This window comes from Falco punctatus (genome assembly GCF_963210335.1).
Source record: "Falco punctatus genome assembly, chromosome: 19".
Lineage (NCBI taxonomy): Eukaryota > Metazoa > Chordata > Aves > Falconiformes > Falconidae > Falco > Falco punctatus.
Window position 1 is genome coordinate 6,592,226 of NC_137599.1, and position 24,486 is coordinate 6,616,711.

General features: G+C 43.9%; 2 protein-coding genes across 11 annotated transcripts in view; one reads left to right on the plus strand and one right to left on the minus strand.

Annotated features, from left to right (window-relative positions):
• ZNF652 (zinc finger protein 652) overlaps positions 1–1,065 on the plus strand; it is a 23,962-nt gene extending 22,897 nt beyond the window's left edge. For all 3 annotated transcript variants that reach the window (XM_080369677.1, XM_080369676.1, XM_080369678.1), the window contains one exon: positions 143–1,065. In XM_080369677.1, the coding sequence (XP_080225803.1) occupies positions 143–657 (515 nt within the window). In that variant the 3' untranslated portion in view covers positions 658–1,065. The remainder of the gene's footprint in view (positions 1–142) is intronic.
• Positions 593–16,282, minus strand: LOC308055564 (uncharacterized protein). Of its 8 annotated transcripts, none has more exons than XR_013924561.1 (7): positions 16,112–16,232; positions 15,267–15,314; positions 14,323–14,518; positions 13,030–13,094; positions 12,734–12,760; positions 11,972–12,362; positions 593–11,468 (listed from the first exon to the last, which is right to left on the minus strand). XR_013924561.1 is itself a non-coding variant. In XM_080369682.1 (7 exons), exons 1-5 carry the CDS (start codon positions 16,277–16,279, stop codon positions 12,353–12,355), a joined length of 318 nt encoding a protein of 105 aa, XP_080225808.1. In that variant the 5' UTR covers positions 16,280–16,282; the 3' UTR covers positions 593–11,468; positions 11,972–12,120; positions 12,287–12,352. The 8 variants fall into 8 exon arrangements, 5 of the variants coding, with proteins under 5 accessions (XP_080225808.1, XP_080225810.1, XP_080225807.1 ...); XM_080369682.1 differs by lacking the exon at positions 14,323–14,518 and having other exon boundaries at positions 11,972–12,120; positions 12,287–12,362; positions 16,112–16,282; XR_013924562.1 differs by lacking the exon at positions 12,734–12,760 and having other exon boundaries at positions 16,112–16,227.
• Between the last annotated feature and the right edge of the window lie 8,204 nt (positions 16,283–24,486).

Here is a 24,486-nt window from a genome sequence, read left to right on the forward strand (position 1 = left end):
TCTGTGGAACAGCTGTATTTTATTTGCTGAAGGTAGCAGTCACAGTAGCTTTTGTAGGATGCAGTTTGTTTGCATAAGTATGCCGAAGTAAGTATTAGCAGTTGTTCTGTGCCAAACTGATTGACATATCTGTGTTTGGCAGGAGAGAAGCCCTTCATCTGTGAAATCTGTGGGAAGAGCTTCACCAGCCGCCCAAACATGAAAAGACATCGCAGAACTCACACAGGCGAGAAGCCCTACCCGTGTGATGTGTGTGGCCAGCGATTTCGCTTCTCCAACATGCTCAAGGCACACAAGGAGAAGTGCTTCCGTGTTACCAGCCCTGTCAATGTGTCAACTGCTGTCCAGATCCCACTGTCCACGACTTCTCCTGCCACCACAGTCCCTGCTGTAGTGAACACACCCACCACCCCAGCTCCACCTATCAACCTGAATCCAGTGAGCACACTTCCTCCACGGCCCATTCCCCACCCATACTCACACCTTCACCTACATCCTCATCCTCACCATGCACATCATCTCCCGGTCCCACCGGTTCCTCATTTACCCCCTCCTCCAGCTCTTTTTAAGAGTGAGCCTTTAAATCACAGAGGCCAGGGTGAGGACAACTTTCTGCGACACCTGGCAGAAAAAAACAGTTCAGCACAGCACCACTAACATCTTTGCTTCCTGCCAGCTATTTTCCCATTTTATGCACATGGAAACATGCCCTCATGGAAGTACAGAGGGTTAGTTGGTGAGGATCTTTTGTCTTTCTCTTAGCCCCAGCAGATGGTCCTAATTTTTCCCTTGAATCAGTTAACAAACAAGCAAATTCTGTTTTGGATCAGCAGTGCTCATTTGAACCTGGGAACCAGCAGGACTTAAACCCAATTTGCTTGCATTTTACTGGTGGCTTTTATAAATTTCAGATACTGAGACTTGTGGAATTTTATAATTTCATATCAGCTGATGAGGTATGCTTGCTTTTATATCCTGGACTTCTCCTCAAAGAGGAGATAGGCCTGGTTTCCTTTGTACTAATCGGAAAGGCTGTGAGATTAATAATACAGAGCATTAATTGTATCACTGTGTATGGTAATGGATTCTTTTCAGCTTTTGGTGCTGGCTGTGGAGTGAGCCAGCCACGTATCACAGTATATTTGAGCATTATAAAGGAAGACAAAAAAATTTCTTGTTTGTGTAGCTCTCCTAACACACTCTTTATTTTACTACAGAAATTATTTTAGAGTTTTTTGTATAGACCTATTTAGTAGTCTGTTTCTAAAATGAAATGTATTTCAATAAGCGGTGTAATTTTTTCAGTGTAGCTGGACCTATGTTGTACAATAGATAAATTTTTATAATCATCAAAATGTGATTCTTAAAAGATGCATATACTTCTATAGTTAAAGTTATTCTTACAACCATACAACTTAAAAGGTGCTTCAGAGAAGAAAGGAACTCAAGAGGTCTTTGGAAAGGTTGCCTCAAAAGTGATGTTGATTTCAGAACTTTATGTAATTTATTTTAGTTGGGTTTTGGGTGGTTTTTTTGGTTTTGGTTTTATTTTTCCTTTCCTTTTTTAAAATCCTGTGTTTCCCTTTTCACAGTTTCTCTTAAGCTTTTTGGACAAGGATGTTGGGATACCATATTCCTGCTCCACAGGTTTTCTTTAGTTCAGTTGGAATGAGGTATGAAATGGGTTAGAAAGGGAGCCCCTTACATGTAGGGACCCGCCAGTCTGGGAATAGAGAGTCACAAGAGAATAAGAGGTCTGGCAGCAGAGAGGAAGTCAAGTATCTAAAGTCAGCCAAGCATCTTTTCTTTTTGGGTAGGAGAGCCAATTTTAGTGGCTTTTCATGGTATGATTTTAAGTTGGGGATCATATCAGATGCTGCTCTTTGGATTGCTTTTCAGAATTCCTGGAGTTGTTAGGAGAGGGGAATTAAGTGAAATCATAGATGTGGTGTTTCTGACTGGTTGGTGTAAGAGTGAGAACAGAAGTTTGAATGAGAACATGGTGTTTCAGTTGCATTGTTAAGAACATGCTGATAGGACTGTATGTACCATGTGAATCTCTCCCATAAATGTAATGCACATAAAATTATGGGATGATTTCTAGGCATTGTAGTCATACTTTTGGCAAATCTAAGTTTTACAGTTGTATGATAGGAAAATTTGAATTGTAAGCATGTCACTGTTTCATAATCCTGGGAGGCAATGAGGGGGAAGTGACAAGTTTAGTGCAGGGATAATGGGCTGGAATGCCAAATGTATCTGTTTTAATCAGTGAGTAGCTGTTGCTTTTTCAGGTTTGTATTTCTCTTCAACTAAAACTAAATATAGCAGCATTATGCAATCTAGGAACTTGTTGCCCACCTTCAGTGAAGACAGAGGCCCAAGGCAATGTACTGTAAGTCCTCTTTTCCTTAAAATTCCTCTTGTGTGCTGCTTTCTAAATTAAATCCCACCAAACTATACATCCATAGATCCTCATAGGCAGATGTCAAACTTACTGGTAACCGCTTGGTAATGAACTGAGGGTTTGTGGCTAACGGGATTAATTTTTTTTTTCAAGATAGCAAAAATGGTGGAAGTTCGTCCTAGCTCAACTTCCTCAAGATTAATGCTTTTAAGCACTGTGTTTTGAAACACCACGTCCTCTGTTGAGAATTAGCTTCTTAGCTGATGTTTTTCACCATTTTCTACCACCTAATCATTAATGTTGTTTGGTTTTGGTGGGGTTTTTTGGGGTGGTTTTTTTTTTTTCATAACAAGCATAGAAAACTTTAAGAACCAGAAAGGGCAATTTTGGCCCACCAAACCTACTCATTTTTGACTGAGCTGAAACCTCTTCCAGCATTTCTGAAAAATAAACCAATGTTTTTTAAGAATTTTCTCTATAATATTTATATACATCCTCTGACCTTCTAGAAGAAAAAGCCGGTTATAAAAGTGAATTTACACTCATGATTATGACTGTTGTATTTACTGTGGCTGGTCCGCCCCAAAGATTCTATGCATTCCACGTCAAATTTGCAACCTACATTTCTCTTGTGCCACTATTTTATGGTCAGGCCTGTTATTAAATGATTTTTAAATGCTAAAAAATTCTTGGTAAATCAATTGTATTCCAGTTTTGCAAAATGATTTTCTTCTCAATAAATTTACAGTATTAGGCTGCTATTCAGAATTCTAAAATTTGGGACAGTTTTTTTCTATTACTTAATTCATAGCAATGATACACCTTGTATTTTTTCCTTCTAAAACTTACGAACTTCCTTTCTGTGGAAGATTAAACTATCTTACCTGCTTAACAGTCTGTCATAATGTGACATGATGTCAACAGATTCTCCTTATTATCTGGGACAAACATACCAAAAGCTGACATGGTGGTCTAAAGGTGTTGCAGTGTGATATCTTATAAAGTATGTATTTCAGCAAAAGAAGGAAAACGGGCTTTACAAAAGGCAGGAAATTCAAGGCTGAGATTTGCTGTGGCTTCTCACTTCTGCTTAAATTTGCATTGCTATGCACAGCTACATTTTGTGCGACACTAAGGAATATATTCAAGTGTGTTTACTGCTTTCTGCTTATGTTGATAAGCTAAGCGTAATGTTTTGTATTAGCTTTACTGTATTTAGTTAAGGGGTTGGTTTGTGTTGCTGAAGTGCTTCATTCAAGAAAAGCAAAACCAAATTACACCAACTTTGGGTTTGGTTTGAATGTTTCTGGAAAGTGGGACTAAAACATCCTACAGCCCAAGGCAAAGTTCTACTGAATTTTTAACATTACATTTTTTTTTTTTTTGGGGGGGGGGGGGGGGGGCGAGATTCAACAGATTTAACACACAATTGGGAGGTCAGCATTCTAAGAGGAGCAGTTGAAAGGACAGCATCTTTTCTGGAGGAGTTTAAAATGCTAGTCCACTGGACAGTACCTTACCCTTACTAAAGGCATTAGTTGTGTGAGCTTGTTTATTTGTTCAGTGTATTATCTCAGACTAACTTATTTTTCTGGATAAAGGTGTGGTGATTATTGTTTTGTATTTTCATGCCTGCCTGAATTATTACCTGTCCTATTTACATAGCTCAGATACTTCTTAGATGGCCGTATTCGTATTGCTGCACACATCAAAACTTACTGTTGACCACCTTGTATTCCCAACCAAATCTTAAATTATGGACTTCTGAAAGAGTCCTTTAAGTGGAATTCAGACTGGGAAATTAGTTTGTATCTCAACAACGCAGTCCATCTGTATGTTTTTGCTTTGCCCTGTTTGGTCTCTTAAGCATGTAAGTAGCTATTTTCTATTTACTGAAGAGAGGAGCGGTAGAGCTCAGGGCATGCAGTTTAAAAGAGAATGCTTCCCTTTGACAATTTCAGTCAGTTTTAGCCAAGTGAGTGACAGACCAAGTTTACCTCTAAGCGGAAAAGATACAAAATACAAAAAAAAAAGGAAGAGCATTTTTTGTAAATATATTTAATTTTTTGCCTATTTCTTTGCATTGTAACAACCAATGGTGTGACCATCAGTGGGGTTGGGTACCTTTTTTTTTTAAAAAAAATAATTTTGAGAGATACATTATTGTGCAGGGCTGTTTCTATTTGTGCAAAGATAGTGTTGTGTTGACAGTTTTGGGTTTTATTATTACTTGCAGAGTATGTAAGTAAATATGCCTCTGAGAATATGATAAAACAATATGCAACTTACAGTGAGGCACTCAAGAACATTAATAATGTCAAACTTTTTTCACTCTTGGGCCTTCAACTCAGGGTTGTAAAATGTTTAAATCATTATTTTATTGATTCATACTTCTACTGACTAACAGTATTTAAAAACCAAACCAAACATAATGTATAGCTCCACAAGTTTTTACCCATTAGTGAGGGACATCTCGCTTGTAAATAGAAGATGGATCAAGTTTCTGGTTTTAGTGTTTGTCTTTAAACCTGGGAGACATGGCTACCTGAGAGATGATGGAGATGAATTAAATAAATGCTTGCCCATTTTCATGACATAATGAACTGGCAGCTTTTCCAGCCTATTATGTACTACACTGTGATTAAGATACCATAGAATATCTTAAGTTGAAAGTGACCCATAAGGATCATCAAGTCCAACTACCTAAAACTAAACCCTGTGACTAAGAGCATTGTATCTGGCGGCTCCTTGAACTCTGACATGCTTGGTGCCCTGACTGCTTCCCCGGGAGCCTGTTCCAGTGACCAGCCACCTTCTCAGTGCAGAACCTTTTGCTAATGTCCAATGCGAGTGATTGTTAATGGAAAACATTACTTCATTCTTAGGTCTTATCTGCCTCTGAACTTTGAGCTGTACTGTTTTGCAGGAGTGACCATAAAGTTTCTTCAGATCTTTGTCTTTACAGTCTGATCATATTATTTTTTTAACTGGTACAGTTTTTTTGTGCAGTTTCTTTAGTTGGCACAGCATATACTGCTGAGCAGAAGACTTGTGTAGTGTTAGAGCTTGGATGTGATCTTCGGCATCCTGGTTAGAAAAGAACAGAATGGAGTTATGTGTACTTGTTAGAACCAATAGCCACATGTCTTTGAAGGATGGTATTTTTATGTTAAAAACAGTGAGACTGGCAGTACATAGTCTATGAGTAATTATAGATAACCTTATCATGCACCACTATAACAAGTTGGAATTGCCATTTGACCTTTCAGAAGTGAACGTTGTTGGCTACAACCTCATCAGTTTGGAATGGATACCTCTCTAGACTATATAGTAAATATTCAAGTGTTTCAAAAGTAGCAGAAAGGTACATTGAAAATTAACGACTATGAGATGGATTCACTCTTCTGCAGTTTAAATTTGAAAACAGAAATGTCACTGTGTGTGTTTTGACATGGGCATTAAAATTTAAAGTCTTTCGTCGTGCATCACTTGCCATTTGATGGAAGCTGACGTTGCCTTGTACCACAATAGTTATTTTACTTATATGTTGAAAATTATTTTTGTACTATTTCACCATTTGTTCTCTTTTGTAGAATGCTCTTTCCTGTCACTTCACAAGGAGTGTTCTCTTCAAAGGGTGCGGTGAGGAAGAAGGGAGCACTCACTAGCCCAGGAGCTTATGTGTGTGTGAATGAAACTTGGTAATTTTTCTTTTGATATTTAAGGGTGTTAAAATATGGAACTAAATTCAAATTAGTAACTTTCACTGTTTTAGCAGACAGAAGTCAGTTTAAGTAATCCACCACTAGTAAGTGGTGTTGACTTGATGGCTTTAAAAGGTATAAATTAACTTTTATATTTCTATTTTAGCATACTGGTTGTGCTACAAATAAATTGCATGCTGTATGGTACATATATTGGAGATGTGGCCAAATAGTTAAAATCCACCCTTAAAGAGAGAGAAGTTCAACAGAATGGCAAGCATTTGCATTTCTTGTGGACGCTACAGAAAAGGTCTGCCTTAGTGTTCACAGATGTCCTTAATAAAGATTTTTGTCCTGGCAGTGACAAGATAGTTTTGCAGGTTTTAAGCTTCTAATATAATTCTGAATAAGAAATGAGAATTACATTAATTTCATAAATTAAGTACATAAATTGCTGCTTTCCAGTCCACCAAGATACTTTCTGCCTGAGTTGACAGTTGACGTTCAAGTTTATTCTATTGCCTCAAAAGTTTATTGTGGCTCACAAGGGGCACTCACTGATCTCAGAAATAATCAGGGCTTTTTTTGGACAATGCCGCATTCTTCTGTCTCCTTAGCTGTGCCTTTTTAAATGGGGTAAAGGTTTGAGAGGGATTCAGTGGTTTGGGTTTTGGGGTTGTTTTTTCTTTCCTCAATTTTTAAAAACTGGCCTGTCCCTGTATTTTTTTTTTAAATAAAGCCTCTTCTTGAGCTGTTGCTGCTTTTACAGATTGGAATTGGCAAATAACCTTCTGATGAAATGTCTTTGAATATTGGGAATAGCTGCCTTTCTGCTGAGTCATGCCCTACATATATAGTGGATGTATTTTGCAATGCAGGCCATCTCTGTGTACTGAGAACTTAAGTACACAAGCACTGTAGTCAAAGGAGGCTCCCTGAGAACAGCAGCTGGTCTAGATGTTTGCACTCCGTCCTTTTATTTCATCGTATTGCTAAGTATTTTTTTCACCCATGTCTTACCGATCCCTCTAATTAGCATGAAAATGGGTATGTGTGGTATGTGCTTACATTTATACTTCTTATGCTGTTTTCCATGGTCTAAGGCTCTTCACTGTGTACTGCAGCATAAGAGCCTTATAATGCACAGTTGACACACATTTGAAAGTGAGAAATTACATAAAATTTTCCACCAAAACGGTGACACAGCTTTTGTTATAACTCCCTTTCCTGAGAGTGCGGAAGCAGACTAGAAGTTCCCTGTTGAAGTGATCTATTATTATCTTTTAGTTGGAGAACTCTGAACAGGGTAATTACTGTTTTATTTTAGTTGACCTCTACAGCAGTAGCATAGTTCCTTTAGATATTTTTAATCTTGTTTCTGCACAAAGGAGAAATTTGTAGTAACACTGACATGGATCAGTTGAGGATGTCTTTCCAAGAAACTAGGTATCTTTTCCTGAACTGGGTGTCTGGTTTCCTGAAGGGTATTGAAGCCTTTTAAGCTGAAGTGACCAGCTATGGTGTCTTGGTTTAAAGGTTAGTGGAGAAATACCCCTACCCTTTCAGGGACAGTAGGATTGACTGATTTTTCTGATACACTGCAGAACTAAGGTGCTTTTCTAGGATAAGATGATGCGCTGAGTTTAAAGGTACGCACACACGTAGTCTGTTCAGAGGTAATGCTGTAAAAATTACTACCCCTGAAGAGAAGCCAGATATCGATCCTGTTGGACGGGTATACCAAGTTTGTTGAAGTACAGGAATAAATGGTGGTATGGCACTGAGTAATACAGAAGGCTACTGCTTTGGAGGCATGTTTTTGTTTGCATATCACTTAAAACCAGAAGAAATATACAAGATTTGGTGGGAATTCTTGGCTGTAGAAAAGCAGGAGGTTCTTCAAGGGAGCTGCAAGAGAATTACATTTTCTTACCGGTTTACAGTGGAAGGTATATAGGAATGAAACCGTTGTAAGAACAGAGATTTTGTTTCTCCTTGCTGTGTATGATGATCCAGCTGGAAAAAAAGGCTAGCAGAGTGTGTCCAGAAAGCCACTTGGTGTTTCCAGACACATGCAGGCTGTCTTGTTTTTTTTTTTTTTTTTTTCCCCTAATACAACTGGAATTTGAAACCTAAACTTAATTTGTTAAAATAAGAGTTCTAAGAAGTGCTGTTTTCACTCTGGCTGACTTGCTGCTAACATTGAGGGTTACAGCCCTCATGCCGAGAGGGATTTTGTGATGTTGTACCTTTTATTCTTCAGCCTGTAATTCCAAGGTCAGTTGTGGAAAAAACGTTATAGATTTGTTTGTTGTGGGTGGTTTAGGGAGTGGTTTGGTTTTTTTTTGTTTTAAATACAGCAATAACTAGTTAGCAAAATTTCTTGAGTAGTATGGGAAGGTTAAGAAAGTGAGTTGTTGCTCCATTCAAAAGTTGTAATGTAGCATGCTTATGCATAGTAATGATTTTTCCCTATGTGAAACGTACTAAAAGAAGGGGGAAGGATGGGCATGTAGGGAGCTAAAATTTTCCAACTTTCTGCTTTCTCTTGAACCCCCATTGGAATTAATGCATTTAGATTTCTAATGGCAGCTGATACTAGCAAGTAGTAAAAGGAATTAACAAAGTGAAGTCAGGAGAGACCTGCAGCATTGACTTGAAGTAGCCAAAGTGCTGACAGCCCCCCTGCCACAAGTAACATTGATGTGAAAAAAACCAGCAAGGATCTGGAATTGTTGCTTGTATAAGACTTCTTCCTTATTTGAACTGAAAAAAAGTGTTATGGCTAAGTGCTGTTTCTGTTTGCAGTCTTAATTTTGCAATTTAATCTTCAGATTGCCTCAATTCTGTTTTGCCTGTAGTCTGAGAATAATGATCAAGAGGCAATTGATAGTGGAATGTAACTTCGGCCTTCTCAGTCATTCACTTGTGCTGCACGTTCGAGGGGGATGTGTGAGTTAAAACAAAAATGGGTTCTTGTCCATGAATTGTGAGCTGCAGAATTATTCTGCAACCGTGCATTGGCACATCAGAGAGCTTGCTAAATAAAAGACTGAGACAGCATATTACAAAATAGTTTTCAGTTTTGCTTTTCAAACAGGAATTCAGCCCTCCTCCTTCCCTGAGTGGCCTGATGCAGGGCAATGAATCAAAGTGTTGTTTGCATACTTTCCCTGTAAAATACTGGTATGCTTTCATCACTGTGCTTAAAACTCTCAGCCTTCCTCCTGCACCCTGTGAGAATTACTTAATACCTTTACCAGGAAATGGCTTTCTCAATAAGTATCCATGAGCCTAGGAAGTTTATTAGAACAATTCTTTTCTAAAGGAGAACTTACTGTTGCCAGTGGTGGTTACTTGTGGGTCTACTTGAGCAGACCCTGTGATTAAATTTAGTGTCTCACTGTCAGATGAGTAAATATCCCTGTTGTGCAGACGTGGAGCTGAGGGACCTACCTGGCATGATGTAACAGAGTGGCAGCTGAGGTCATAGCGCTCTGTTACTTCTGATCCAGGCTACTGCCCTAACCACAGGATCACCATTTCCCTTTTCAGTTCCTTTTTAGATCTTCTACGTAGTTTCCTCCAAGGTCTTGCAGACAGTAGATCTATATATTATAATAAAGGAGATAAGAATCAGTTGCCTCATTGTGGGTTTATTGAAGCTACTATGTACAGACAAAAAGCTATGAATGCAAAAAATAGCAATTGGGAAATCTTGCTCATCTCACAATGTGCTTCTCATCACTTAAGCTAAGCAGAGAACAGAACATAGACAGTGTTTCAACTGGAGATGTCTCAGAATCATGATACATAAAAGTAGTTCAGACTGAAGAATGATTCCTTCTAAGGCAGCCCAAGCATGAAGGTATCAGCCTTCTGTTAAGCCTGAGATAGCTATCGTTAATAGTCCAAAGCACTTACAACACTTAAAATTAAAGCCTGTATCTTACTCAAACTCTGGTTTGGTAACTATGCTCTGATTCTTACGTAACCTGTGATTCCAGCAGGTTAAGATATCCTGCACCTCCCTTTCACAGACCAGTTTCTGAGGGGTGCTACAAGAAAATGCATTGTGTGTCAACAGAGGTTGAATTTGATATTAGCTGCATAATGACCTGGCTCCCAGGGGCCAGAAGGAGAACTGGAGCACTGAGAAATGATAGCATCTTAAGAAGCATGTTATCTAACTGTTCATTCTAGTTGCAGGTTTGTGATGGAAAATGGTTCATCTGCCATCATCAAGGAGACTGGGGAGTGTGTCAGAATACACTACCTAGAGTCTGTGCCCCTTTCTTTTAGAAATCATATATTCTGTAGAATTGTTAATTCATAGGAAAATTCCTCCTTGACCTGAAATGATGTCTCATGTTCTGTGAAAATTTAAGCTTTTTGTTACTACCAGAAAACAAGTGGATTTTATTATACGATGTCTCGTGGATTTTAATTTACTTGTTTAGGCATGTATTTTCATTCGAGTAATCCATCTGCCTACTGTTTAAAAAAATACAGAAATGAGAGATTGTCACAAAAGAAATTCAGTGGTTTAAATTAATTTAAGCTAATTTAACTTGTGAAGTGTTATGTTACTGCCATAGCTCTTGGCTTTCCCGTCCCACACAGAAATCCTTCCCCTGGGGGCTGCTGTATTGGAGACATCTCCAGACAGACCTGCAGGAGGAAGAGTTTGTGGAGGATGTCATAATACGCATACGTAGCCACAAACCCCGCCCCTAGGCATCAGGTGGAACCTGCGCATGTGGTGCCCGTAGTTTGGGCGGAACACTGCTGCCGCCTAGCGAAAAAGATTGGGTACTGCAACCGCCCGGTGGTAGCGTGCTGCTGCTGTCACCTGGCGGCCAAAACACGGCATGCGCGGCGCCCCCCCCCCCCCCCGGCGTTGCTTGCCGTATATAACGGCATCGCGATCCCGCGCTGCCTGCGGTGTGGTGTTGTGGTGCCCTCTGCTGCCTCCTGGTAAGAGGTGCCGCTGCCATCCCTCCAGGACGTTGCCACTGCGCACTGGGCATGGGAGTACGGAATTACAGCATCGCTGCAGTCCCGGGACAAATGCGGCCGTATTTCGTAATACGCATACGTAGCCACACACCCCGCCCCGAGGCGTCAAGCCGATTCTGCGCATGCACTGCCCTTACTTTGGATGGAGCGCTGCTACCGCCTTGCGGGGAAAAAAAAAAAAAAAATGGGTACTGCAGCCAATCTATCGACCAGACTGCACCGTTGATTACAGGAATGGAATCAATAGGGGAATTCTTCCCAAGGCCCATTAGGAAGTTGTCTAGCTTCACATCTCGGTGGATGAAGTTCTTAGAGTGAATGTATTCAATTCAACTAGTCTAGATATAAGAAGAAAAATTAAAAAATATCACTCGAGAGTCTAGGCATACACTTTTTTCCTTATAAAAACACTAGCAGCATTGTCTTTAACGATAAAAGAGGCAATGAAACTTTTTACTGTAAAATGTAAGGGCATTAAAGAGAACATAATTCGATAGACAATACATAAACCTCTCCAGCTCTTTCCCCGTGTCTATTTTACATTTGTTTCCAAAAACCTTCTCAGGCAATTTTCTTTTGTCTTTGAGCAGTACAACAGACTGTTTGCAAACGGCACAAGTCTGGTTTTTAAAAATCAATTACGACTTTGTAATCACTTTAGGACGGGGCACTTTGTATTTAAAAGAAACAAAACCAACGTTGAGTCTGTTGAGTCTTTCCTTGAACGACACAGGCCTATTCACCTTTAAATTAGAGAAACAACATATTTGGTTCTGATCTCTCAAGGAATCTTTATTTTCCAACAGACTGCACCATCAAGATCAACAAAGCAGTTTCCTACCATCTGGCCAACGAGTAATAGGACTGTCTTGAGACTAAATTTCCTTGAACAAAAACTGAAGAGATCTTCAAGACTCGGTCCAAACGGCTCCATCACCATTACATCGTAGTGTCCTTCAGCTCCACACCACTTAATTGTGGGAACACCCACTAGAAAAAAAGAAACCATTTATTCAGTATAACAATTTGATTTATATAAAAATCTTCAAGGCTCCCAAGATGAATTCTAAGAGGGTCATGACTGTGAATGTTTGTACTCACAGGGAAGCTCAATATTTTATGCAACCTTCAGCCAAGAAAAAGGTGAAGAACTCACCATCGCCAAACACTTCCTCATCTGTAAGCTGCCCATCCTTAGCATAAAGGACTCCAAATTTAAAATTCACAGGTCCCTGAGAAATAAACCCAAATATTACAGGATAGACAATCATCATGCAAAAGACCTAAAATAATGTTTTCTCTAAGGACTTGTACATACATCTTTTGTATACATCCTACACATGGGAATATACACTTCATACCAGCTCCATTACATGCACAAGTAGCAGATACCTAATAATTTACTTTTGATCATAGGTTATGAATTTTATGATATAACTAAGTTGGTCATCTATTAATATGATGTATTATGCTGGTGCTTAAAATGGTTTTCGATCTCATATGTTGCACAGAAATACTACATTTTTTTACTGCAATAAGCAATTGCTATCTAAGTCGTTATACGCCACCAAGTGAGTGCTAGGAGCGAAAAGTTTACATTTACCTCTTGCTCTTCAAGAGCCAATAAATCCTGTAAATATAAATAAAACAGTATCTTTAGCACACTGGTACTGAAGACAGCACAAACCCCCTTGTAACATACTCATATATTTGTTTAATTTCAAAGTAGCCAGTTCAACTGACAAAGACAGCTTCTTTTGTAACTGTAACCCTACTCATCATTATTATCCTGCTACCGAAAGAAACAAACCACTAGCATTTATACGTTAACGACTTATTTTTCCAGAAAAGTAATAAAAAGCCACAACCAAACAAAAAAAAAAAGAAGTCACCTCCTACCTTCTGTATCTCAGGATGAAAAGTTTCCCTAAGGCTCTTCCCAAATTTATCAGGAACTCACAGCACTGAAATGCAAATGAAATACGGCTTTATAGGAGAGCAAGTATAGATTTCAACATTAAACCACTGACTGGCTGTAGTTTGAACAATTCTTTTTGAAATCTGTTCTAAGAGCCTTGCTTACGTGGAATTTTTTGTGGAAAAGCCATTTACTTCCCACAATACTAAACTCTAAGACTTCCTAAACTTCTTTTGAATCTTTAAAAACAGAAATAACTAGGACCCTGCACGGAGATCAGGTTTAAGTGTAGTGTATTTACATATAAAGCACAGAATTTTATTCCATCATCCTTCACTTTGGCTTTGTACATAATCGTGAGCATTTTAGGAAGACTCAATAACCTATTCTATTTCATAAGCTTCTCTTCTATCTCTTTGAAAATAATTCAAGGCATGTCAAATGAAAGATGAGCCGTTCAGCATCAAGCTCACACCCCAAAGATCCACAAGCAAGATCAACTGCCTCAATCAACAGAAATACCTAATCTATAGCATTTCTTCCTAACTCATGTTTCTACATGACTATTATTTTTGCCCATTTTTTCCCTAGCATTAATTTCTGGAGCTGTGCAGCATGCCACGGAGTGCCAAATGCAGTCTGAGGCACACTGAGCTGACACGGAGGTCACATCTGATGCACCTTTCCATCACTAAGCCACCATGCGGACAGGATTTCCCATAGTTCCCTTTGAAAGCAATTAAAACGCTAAAATTAATTTACAAAAAAGCAGGGTTATTGTGTAACTGAAATTCTTTGAGACAGTCTGTACCAGACTCACGCTGGCTGTGAACAGGGTGAAATGGCAAAGGACTATCAGCCAGGCCCAAGGGAAGGCTCAAAGGCTGTAAAAGCTAAAGAATAGTCAGGGAAGGGATTTCAGTCCAAGCCCAAGCGGGCAAAAGGACTTGACATTAGTCCTGCTGCCTGCAGGTGTGTGGGAAAATCACCTTGGGGGGCAGGGGGGGTGGGGAATTCAAGAAAATTGCGTCCTAACAGAAGCGTAGTATTACGGAAAGCTTTTTTAGGGTAAAATACAGCTATGGCCTTCAGGATGGTTGGCATGCACAGAATCTGTATCACCACAGTTCCCTAAGCAGCAGCTCAGCGCAAACGGACAGCAGTGACGGAGGACGCGCTTAAGGCAAAAAGCCAAAAGCAAACCCCTCAAAGACCAGAACCATTTTCAGGAACACAGGAGTTAAGCCTAAAAGTGGCTGAAAGCTGCCTCCTACCTCTTCCCCCGCCACCTTTCCCCCTTCAACATCAGCACATTTCCTTGTGATCCCTTTTCACAAAAAGTTGGAGGCCTGCAGTATCAGCTTGGTACCGAAGCACAATGTGCTTGGTGGCTACATGCTCTCTTAGTAGGCTGACAGCTTCTCCGCACACAACAGCCGAGGCTTCCAGTCTCTCTGGCCTTCCCATGCCCTGTGAAACGTGAGGAAGGCAAAGACCGGTAACATCTCGGGGAGGGTCAGGAGGAAGTCAAGATGCACTACATTTAGAGCCCAACGCGTTACCCAAAGGAATTACCACAGCAGAACAAGAGGCAGGAACGACCGGTAAACAGGCAGACAACATGCACGGCTGCAATACCCGGTCAGACTTGCAGGGCTTCCAGTCACTTCATCCCGCAACTTTGTTTTGAATTTAGTTAAAAGGTAATCAGATTCTTAATGCTCATTCTGCTTTTGTAACTGCTGCAGAAAGGCTAACACGTGGCATTGGCATTACAGTCAGAATTCAAGTACAAAAATCACAGCAAAGCTGTGCCTTGTCAAGTGACTTCCAAAGCAGGCTCTGGAGCCTTTCAACAAGACAGTCAAATCTGGAGTCACAAGAGAGCTGTGCCAGCTCCGCCAGTGTGACTGAGCTCTCTGACAAGTACACCGCCATACAGAAATGTAAGTGGGTTTATGCCTCAGGCTCATTTACAATCTAGAAAAATAATACTGCCTGACTGGATGCGCTGGTTTAAGCGCCCGGCAGGCCTGGCTGCGTAAGCACGAGGGACCAATTCCTCCCCGGCTGTTGCCCAAGCAGCAGCGCAGCACTCGGAAGCAGCGGGCACACGGAGCCTCGCGGGCCCTCGGCAAATACAACAGTTATCCCTCCACAGTCAGCAGTCCGACTCGCAAGCACAACGCAGATGTGGAAAAGAAACATCTTGACTGACCTTCAGCGTAGCTCCCCTTGATTTGTCAATGTACAATTCTGGACGAACCTAGGTTCAAAAACAACAACCACCAAAAGACCCCCGTTTCACTGGGAAGCAAATCCAAAGGCCTCTTCCCCTCGGCTGCTCCGGCCCAGGAGCTGACTGTCACGACACAGGATCAGCGAGACCCCTGAGCTGCTGCCTCCCGACCCTCCCCGGCAGTTAAACGCTTGCCCTTTGCAATACTACTTAGAGACATCAGCAGTCAGGGGCGAGGGGTGGGGATTCCACCGCCGGCTTGCTTTTCCTCCCCTTGCCCGCTCGCAGGGGCTGAAGAGGCTCCCGAGCCGCCCCCCCGCGACAGCGTTACCGCAGCCCCAAGGCAGCCCCAGCCCGCTGCCGCGGCTCAGGCCGGCGGCTGGGGGAAAGACAAAGCCCCGCGCAGAGCTGCGGCGGCTGCGGCGGCTGCCCGGGCACCCGGAGGCGGCGGGGGGGCGGCAGGGCGCCGCGGGCCGACCGCCCTCCCGGGCCCCGCCGCCACAAGGGAGCACCGGGGCCGCCCCGCCGCCGCTCCTCGCCCCCTCGCTGAGGTAGCGGCGCAGCTCCGAGAAAAAAAAAAAGGCAGCACCGCGAGCAGCCCGCTGACCGCCGTCACTGCCGGGGAGACGAGAACCGCCGGCAGCCCCGCCGCGCCCGGGCCGCCCGCCTCAGCCCGCCCGCCTCAGCCCGCCCGCCGCCGGCACCAGGCGCTCCCTGCGCGGCCGAGCGCCGGCCCGCCACGTCCCCCCCCGGCCGGCCGCTGCCCGACGGCCACGCCCGGGCTCGCCCGCCGGCCCCCGGCCGCCCTCAGCCCGACCGCTCACCCAGCGCCGCCGCACGTCCCGGCCCGAAAGGCTCCCGGGCTCCCGGCGAAGGCTCCGCACCGCCACAGCTGCCCCAGGGTGCCGCGCGGGCCGGCGATGAACCCGCCTCCCGGGGCCGCGTGCGCAGTCGGAAACCCCGCCCCGAGGCGTCAAGCAGATTCTGCGCATGCGCTGCCCTTAGTTTGGCTGGAGTTATGGTGCCGTCTAGCGAAAAGAATTGGGTACTGCAGCCGCCCGGTTGGTAGCGTGCTTCTGCTGCAATAAGTATTAATGCCTGGGTTGCGAGTGGGAAAAGGGCAGAGCAATGTGAACCCTGCAGCCTTGGGGCTGCGGTAACGCTGTCGCGGGGGGGCGGCTCGGGAGCCTCTTCAGCCCCTGCGAGCGGGCAAGGGGAGGAAAAGCAAGCCGGCGGTGGAATCCCCACCCCTCGCCCCTGACTGCTGATGTCTCTAAGTAGTATTGCAAAGGGCAAGCGTTTAACTACTGGGGAGGGCTGTTAATCCCAGATGTATCTTTCATGAGCTATCATTTTAAAAGGAGTTCTCAGTGCTGGGGAGATCAGCCAGGAAACAAGTTTCCAAAGAAGGTTGGAAATTTCTGTCTTCTAGTCCTAGGGAAATGAAACTGAAGCCATCTTCTGGTGTGCAGCCCAGCAAGTTCCTGTGAGCCTGTCTGGGAGAAATTAGCACCTAGTTAAAAAGGTGGGAGCGGCAGCCAGGGAGGAGGGTTACAAGAAGGCATCTGCCTTGAGGCTGTGCTAAAGGGAAACTGTAGGTACTTGTTTCTCAGCAGTTCAGCTGAGGGCTGCCTCTAGGAAGAAGGTCCTGGTGCCAGGGCATAATTGTCCTTGGCCTGTTCTTTTTTTTCTTTAGTGACAGAGGGTGCCGAGGGCTGAAGGTACCGGCTGGATGCTCAGTGCCCTTCCATTTCCCTCTGCAAGGGTTTTGGGTGGGTGAGAGAGGCAGGCAGCTGTGACCCGGCTGCAGATGTGCTGGGCATGTCAGCCCGCAGCAAATGTGGAGTCTGACACCTTGTGCCTCGTATGGGACAAGACCCTGCTTGTAAGCAGTTGCTGGAGAAAAGCTGGTGCATAATCAACTTCTACCTTAATTGTCCTGTGCAATGTCATCTGCATCTGGGTTCTATCCGCAGAGCTGAGATGCTGTTTTCCCTGCCTTTCAGAACTGCTACAGGTGCGTGTTTTCAAGATCTGTTGGTCTAGCCAGCATGCTGTAAGGGTGCGGGTAACAAGGTTTGTCAGTAATGCTTCTTGTGCCTTTTACAAGACTAACTTGGTATCATTTTCTACTAAGAAAGCTTATTCTGTGTGCTGCTCAAAATACTGGGCTGCTCAGGCATTAGAGAGAGGAGGGAGAAGCCTCTCCATAGTATTCGCAGCACTGTTGAATGGGAGCTGATTGCTGGCCCTTGTGACTTTGTCTTTTCCCGAGGAAGTATTGCTGGCGGGTAGAAAAGTTGAGTCCCTGTGAGATCAAACAGCTTGCTGCCTGGACCCTGGCAGAGCTGTAATTAGATGAGTGCAAATTTTTGACCTTCAGTGTCATCCTTGGTCTGTCTTATGTGCTGCTTCTGGCTTGGGGGGTGGGGCAGGGGGGGAAGTACTTATTTCTGTCTGTAGGATAGAGGAAAAGGTGGTGGCTTGGTTAAGGCAATTGGGAAGGCTAGTGCTATGTTTATGGATAGTTGGGTAGTGGGAGTGAATGTGTATGGTAGTAGGCCTAGGAGGTTGATTGTAAGGAGTAGTATTATTAGGGATGTGAGGATTAGCGCTCATTTGTGGCCCTTTTTATCTAGGGGTGTTATTAGTTGTTTTGTGATTAGGTGAATTACTCACGATTGAAGGGTGGTGAGGTGGTTGTTGATTCATCGGGTGTTGGGGGAGGGGAATAATAGAGTGGGAAAGAGAATAGAGAGGAGGGCTAAGGGTATGCCTATTAAATAGGGGCTTGAGAATTGGTCAAAGAAGATTAGGTTCATGGTCAGGTTCAGGGGGTGGATTTGTCAGGGATTTGTTTGGGGGGTGGTTGATGGGGGTGAATGGTAGGAGTTTAGGTTGGATGATTAGTGAGAAGATCGTTCAGGTGGCAAGCATGGTTAGGAATCATGGATTTGGGTTTAGTTGGGGCATGTCATTAAGGAGGGGTGGGTTGTCCTCTTTCTCTAGCTTAAAAGGCTAGTGCTGGTACATAGCTTGTCAATGATTAGGATGATAGGAGTGTGGATCAGCGTTCGAAATGGGCTAGGGGGGTTGATTCTACCACGATTGGTATGTAGCTATGGTTGGCTCCACAGATCTCTGAGCATTGGCCGTAGAAGATGCCCGGTCAGGTTGTGATGAAGGATGTTTGGTTAAGTCATCCTGGGATTGCGTCAGTCTTTACCCCCAGGGATGGGACAGCCCATGAGTGGAGTACGTCGTTGGCGGCGATGATAATACGGATGGGGGATTCCGTTGGGATTACAATGCGATGGTCTACTTCTAGTAGTCAGAAGTGCCCTGGAGGGAGTTCTGTGGTTGGGATTATGTAGGAGTCGAATATTAGGTCTTTGAAGTCTGTGTGTTCATAGGCTCAATACCATTGGTGTCCGATGGCTTTCAGAGTTAAATCGGGCTTGTCAATTTCGTCTATTATGTATAGAATTTGTAGAGATGGTAGGGCGAGTAGGATGAGGATGATGGCGGGTAGGATTGTTCAGATGAGTTCTACTTCTTGTGCATCTACGGTGTTGGAGGATAATTTTTCTGCTAGTATAAGTGTCAGCAAACAGAGAACTAGGCTGCAGATTGCAAGTGCAACTATTAGGGCGTGGTCGTGGAATTCTACGTGTTCTTCTATGATCGGTGAAGAGGCATCTTGGAATCCGAGTTGGGATTGGTTGGCCATGGTAGGGGTGTACAGGGGTTTCACCTTTGACAAAGCTGTGTAATGGGTTTACTAACATTTACTAACACTCCATAAGAAAGAAGCATAAGTGGTTTGATGCAGTTGGCTTGAAACCAGCGTGTGAGGGTTCGATTCCTTCCTTTCTTGGGTTTGGACAAAGGTTGGTTCTTCAAAGGTGTGATAGGGGGGTGGGCAGCCATAGATTCACTCAATGTTGGTAGCGGTTAATTCTGTTTGGAGGACTTTTCGTTTTGCTGCAAATGCCTCTCAGATGATGAATATTAGTAAGATTACGGCTGTTATTGAAATTCGGGAGCCAATAGAGGATAGGGTGTTTCATAGGGTGTAGGCGTCGGGGTAGTCTGAGTAACGTCGTGGTATGCCGGCTAGACCTAGGAAGTGTTGGGGGAAGAATGTTAGGTTTGCGCCTGTGAATATAATTCTGAAGTGGGTTTTAGATCATGTGGGGTGGAGGGTGTATCCAGTAAATAGCGGGAATCAGTGGGTAAATCCAGCTAGGATGGCAAATACAGCTCCTATTGAGAGGACGTAACGAAAGTGGGCAACTACATAGTATGTGTCGTGTAAGGCAATGTCTAATGAGGAGTTTGCTAGTACAATACCTGTTAGTCCTCCAATTGTGAAGAGGAAGATGAAGCCCAAGGCTCACAGTATCAGTGGACCTCATTTGATGGTGCCTCCGTGTAGTGTGGCCAGTCAGCTGAATACCTTAATGCCGGTTGGGATGGCGATGATTATAGTGGCGGAGGTGAAGTATGCTCGGGTGTCTACGTCTATTCCTACAGTGAATATGTGGTGGGCTCGTACGATAAAGCCCAGGAATCCAATCGATAGTATAGCTCAGACTATTCCTATGTAGCCGAATGGTTCTTTTTTGCCTGCGTAATACGTTACAACGTGTGAGATGATTCCAAAGCCGGGAAGGATTAAGATGTAAACTTCTGGGTGGCCAAAGAATCAGAACAGGTGCTGGTAGAGAATGGGGTCTCCTCCTCCAGCGGGGTCAAAGAATGTAGTGTTTAGGTTTCGGTCGGTCAGTAGTATGGTGATGCTGGCGGCCAGGACTGGAAGTGAGAGCAATAGGAGTACGGCGGTGATGAGTACGGATCATACGAATAGGGAGTTTTATATTGCGATAAGGCAGGGGGTTTTATGTTAATGGCTGTTCTGATAAAGTTGATGGCCCCTAAGATGGAAGGCACACCTGCGAGGTGTAGGGAGAAGATGGCTAGGTCTACTGAGGCGCCAGCATGGGCTAGGTTGCCTGCTAGGGGCGGGTATACGGTTCATCCTGTTCCGACTCCAGCTTCTACTGTGGAGGACGCTAGGAGCAGTAGGAAGGACGGAGGAAGTAGTCAGAAACTTATGTTGTTTATGCGGGGGAATGCTATGTCTGGGGCTCCAATTATAAGGGGGACTAGTCAGTTTCCAAACCCTCCGATTATAATGGGTATAACTATGAAGAAGATTATTACGAAGGCATGGGTGGTGACGATGACATTGTAGATTAGGTCGTCTCCTAGGAGAGTTCCTGGTTGGCCAAGTTCTGCTCGAATAAGGAGGCTGAGGGCGGTACCGGCTATGCCTGCCTATGCTCCGAAGAGTAGGTATAGGGTGCCAATGTCGTTGTGGTTTGTTGAAAATAGTCATCGGTTGATGAAGGTCACGGGTAAGATGGCTGAGTGTTTAGGCGTTAGGCTGTAGTCCTTTTTACAGAGGTTTATTTCCTCTTCTTATTGACTCTGTGGTGAAGTTCATGTTGAGTTGCAAACTCATTGATGTACACTGAGAGTGTGCCAGAGTCCGGTAGACAGAAGCTTGTTGGTTTGAGCATCTAGCTGTTAATTAGAAGTTTATGGGATCGAGGCCCGTCTGTCTAGGCTTATCGCGGAGGCCCTAGCTTAATTAGTGTATCTGAGTTGCATTTAGATGGTGCAGGTTTAGTGTCCTGCGGGCCTTAGTGGTGTGGGCAGAAACTAAGAGGATTTAACTCTTATTTAAGGCTTTGAAGGCCTTCGGTTTGGTAGGCAGGTTATCCTAAGTTTCTTAGGTAATGGTCAAGATCGCGGGAGAAAGGGGGAGAAGGAGGACTGACAGGGAAATTAAGGTAGCAATTGGTGTGCCTGTGGATTTGTTATTGTATCATTGTTTTATGAAGTTTGTAGTGTTTGGTGGGAGTGTGATTGTGGAGCAATATGCAAGGCGTAGGTAGAAAAATAAACCTAGTAGGGAGAGTATTGAAATAACTACGGCTGCGGTTGATATCTCTTGCTTAGTTAGTTCCTGGATAATGAGTCATTTTGGTAAAAAGCCAGTGAGTGGGGGTAGGCCGGCTAGGGATAGTAGTGCTAGCATCAAGGATGCGTTTAGTGATGGTATTTTTGTTCAGGACATTATTATTATGGATAGTTTTGATGAGTTGGTTGTGTTGAGGGCTAAGAAAATGGAGGCGGTTATTATGGAGTATAGGTAGAAGGTTATTATTGTTAGCTTGGGGTTGTATATGAGGATGATGGTTATTCAGCCTAGGTGGGCGACTGATGAGAAAGCTAAGACTTTTCGGATTTGTGTTTGGTTAAGTCCTATTCACCCTCCGATGGCTGCGGATGCAATGGCCATGGTTGTCAGTAGGAGTGGGTTCAGTGAGGGGGGCAGTTAAGAAAAGAATAGTGATGGGGGGGAGTTTTATTAATGTAGAGAGGAGTAGGGCAGTGGTTATGGGTGAGCCTTGTATGACCTCTGGAAATCAGAAGTGAAAGGGTACTAGGCCTAGTTTTATTGCGATTGCTGTAGTTAGTAGTAGGGAGGCTGTTGGGTGGGTTAGTCGGGTAATGTCTCATTGTCCGGTGAATTGTGTGTTGATTGTGCTTGAGAAGAGGATTAATGCAGAGGCGGTTGCTTGGATGAGAAAGTATTTGATTGCAGCTTCGATAGCTCGAGGGTGGTGTGATTTTGAAATGAAGGCGATAATGGCAAGGGTGTTGATTTCTAGTCCAGTCCAGACTAGTATTCAGTGGTTGCTTGAAATTGTGATGGTTGTTCCTAGTAGAAGGCTTAAGGAGAATGTTAGTTTTGTGAGGGGGTCATTTAGTGGAGGAAGGGGTTAAACCATCAATTTCGGGGTATGGGCCCGATAGCTTTTGTTTAGCTGACCCTACTAGGAAGTAATATAAGGGGAGTATGGAGGGCTTTGATCTCTTCTGTGCAGGTTCAATTCCTGTCTTCCTAAGGTTTTGCAAGGAAATGAGAGGGTTGGTAGACCTCTGTGTTCACTTTATCGTAGTGACCCTTAGACATTCAGGCACATTTCCTTATGTGGGGGTGTTTTTAAGTGGGGGGGAGACCTGCGTAGCAGATTGGTATGCTAGTGTGTCAGAGACATAGGGCTAATGTTAGTGGTAGGAAGTTTTTTCAGAGAAGGTGTATGAGTTGGTCATAACGAAATCGTGGGTACGAGGCGTGGACTCAGAGGAAGCCAGAGGAGAGGAGGAGGGTTTTTGTGGCAAGGATTATTGGGAATAGTTCTAAGGGGAAGCCTAAGGAGCTGGGGTTGATGAATAGAATGGTGGTGAGTGCGTTTATTAGTATAATGTTTGCGTACTCAGCTAGGAAGAATAAGGCAAATGGACCTGCGGCGTATTCTACATTGAAGCCCGAAACCAGTTCGGATTCTCCCTCTGTCAGATCGAATGGGGCGCGGTTGGTTTCGGCAAGGGTAGAAATGTATCCTATTATCGTGAGAGGTCAGGTGGAGAAGATTAGGTATAAGGGCTCTTGGGTGGTAGCAAGGGTGTTTAGGGTGTAGTTTCCGCTTAGTATGATTACGGAGAGGAGGAGGATGGGCAGTGATGATGCATATGAGATGGTCTGTGCGACTGCTCGGAGGGCGCCGATCAGGGCGTGTTTCGAGTTTGAAGCTCAGCCTGATCACAAGATTGAATATACTGCTAAGCTTGATATGGCTAAAAGGAATAGTAGGCCTAAATTCAAGTCTGCGAGGGAGAAGGGCAGGGGGAGGGGAGTTCAGATGGAGATTGCAAGAAGGAGGGCTAGTACTGGGGTCAGGGTGAAGAGCAGGGGGGGGAGGTTGATGGTTGGATGTGTTCTTTGGTAAATAGTTTTACGCCGTCTGCTACGGGCTGTAGAAGTCCAAAGGGGCCGACAATGTTTGGGCCCTTTCGGGCCTGTATATAGCTTAGGATTTTTCCTTCTACTAATGTTAGGAAGGCTACGGCGATTAGGACTGGAAGAGCATAGGCTGAAAACATGATAAGGTGTATTAGAGGTGTTGGCTGGGTCATGGTTGAGTTGTGGGGAGCTAGGGAGAGGATTTGAACCTCTAGTTAAAGGGCTTAAGCCTTTTGCATTTGCAAGGCTTTGCTACACTAGTGGCCCTTCTTTAGGGGTTTGAGGTAGGTAGTCCCTTGAGCAATTTAGTTGAGGTCATTGCTTGGGGAGAGGGGGCGTGCCTGGAAGTATTGGCCCCACTTTCCGGTCCTTTCGTACTGGGAAGGGTTTGTCATAGATAGAAACCGACCTGGATTACTCCGGTCTGAACTCAGATCACGTAGGACTGTTAATCGTTGAACAAACGAACCCTTAATAGCGGCTGCACCATTGGGATGTCCTGATCCAACATCGAGGTTGTAAACCTCTCCGTCGATGGGGGCTCTTGGGAGAGATTGCGCTGTTATCCCTGGGGTAGCTTGGTCCATTGTTCAACTGTATTGGGTCTGGTTGCTGTTTGCATGTTGATGGAGGGTTCTTGGTTAAGATAGGTGGTCTTATTTTTGGAGGGTGTGTTTTACTCCAAGGTTGCCCCAACCGAAAAATTATAGGCCAGTGTTGTGGGCGTAGTGTGCCTGATAGGTTTGGTGCGTGGTGGCCATTGATTTTTAAGTTCCACGGGGTCTTCTTGTCTTATGGTTTTATTCCTGCTTTTGCACAGGAAGATGAATTTCGCTGATTATCTGTAAGAGACAGTTAAGACCTCGTTTAGCCATTCATACAGGTCTCGATTTATGGGACAATTGTTTGCGCTACCTTTGCACGGTTAGGATACTGCGGCCATTGAATGTAGTGTCACTGGGCAGGCATCACCTCCGATACTTGTCGGGCTGGAGGCTATGTTTTTGGTAAACAGTCGGGCCTTGTGTTTGCTGAGTTCCTTTTACAGATTTTAATCTTTCTAGTGGGCGCACCTGGGTTGGGTTAACAGCCTGCTAGAATGCTTGATCTTGTTGTAGTTGGGACATTAATTTTTCTGTTAATGGTATTTGGTATTAAGTTTGCGCTTGAGAGGTAGTAGATTACCTAGTTACTCATTTTAGCATTAGCTTTTCTATTGTTGATAGATTGACCTGCTAGTTTTGAAGGGAGTCGTGTTGGTTTTGGATTTTTTTACATGGAGCTTTGACACATTCTTTGTTGGTGGCTGCTTGAAGGCCT

What these genes read in the sequence shown, in the direction of transcription:
- LOC308055564 (XM_080369682.1), bottom strand. Translation starts at nt 16,279, where the DNA reads ATGCGCAGAATCTGCTTGACGCCTCGGGGCGGGGTTTCCGACTGCGCA. An exon ending in GGGACGTGCGGCGGCGCTGG is followed by an intron (nt 15,315 to 16,111) that starts GTGAGCGGTCGG and finishes TTTTGAACCTAG; the next exon opens with GTTCGTCCAGAATTGTACAT. An exon ending in TTCATCCTGAGATACAGAAG is followed by an intron (nt 12,761 to 13,029) that starts GTAGGAGGTGAC and finishes TTATATTTACAG; the next exon opens with GATTTATTGGCTCTTGAAGA.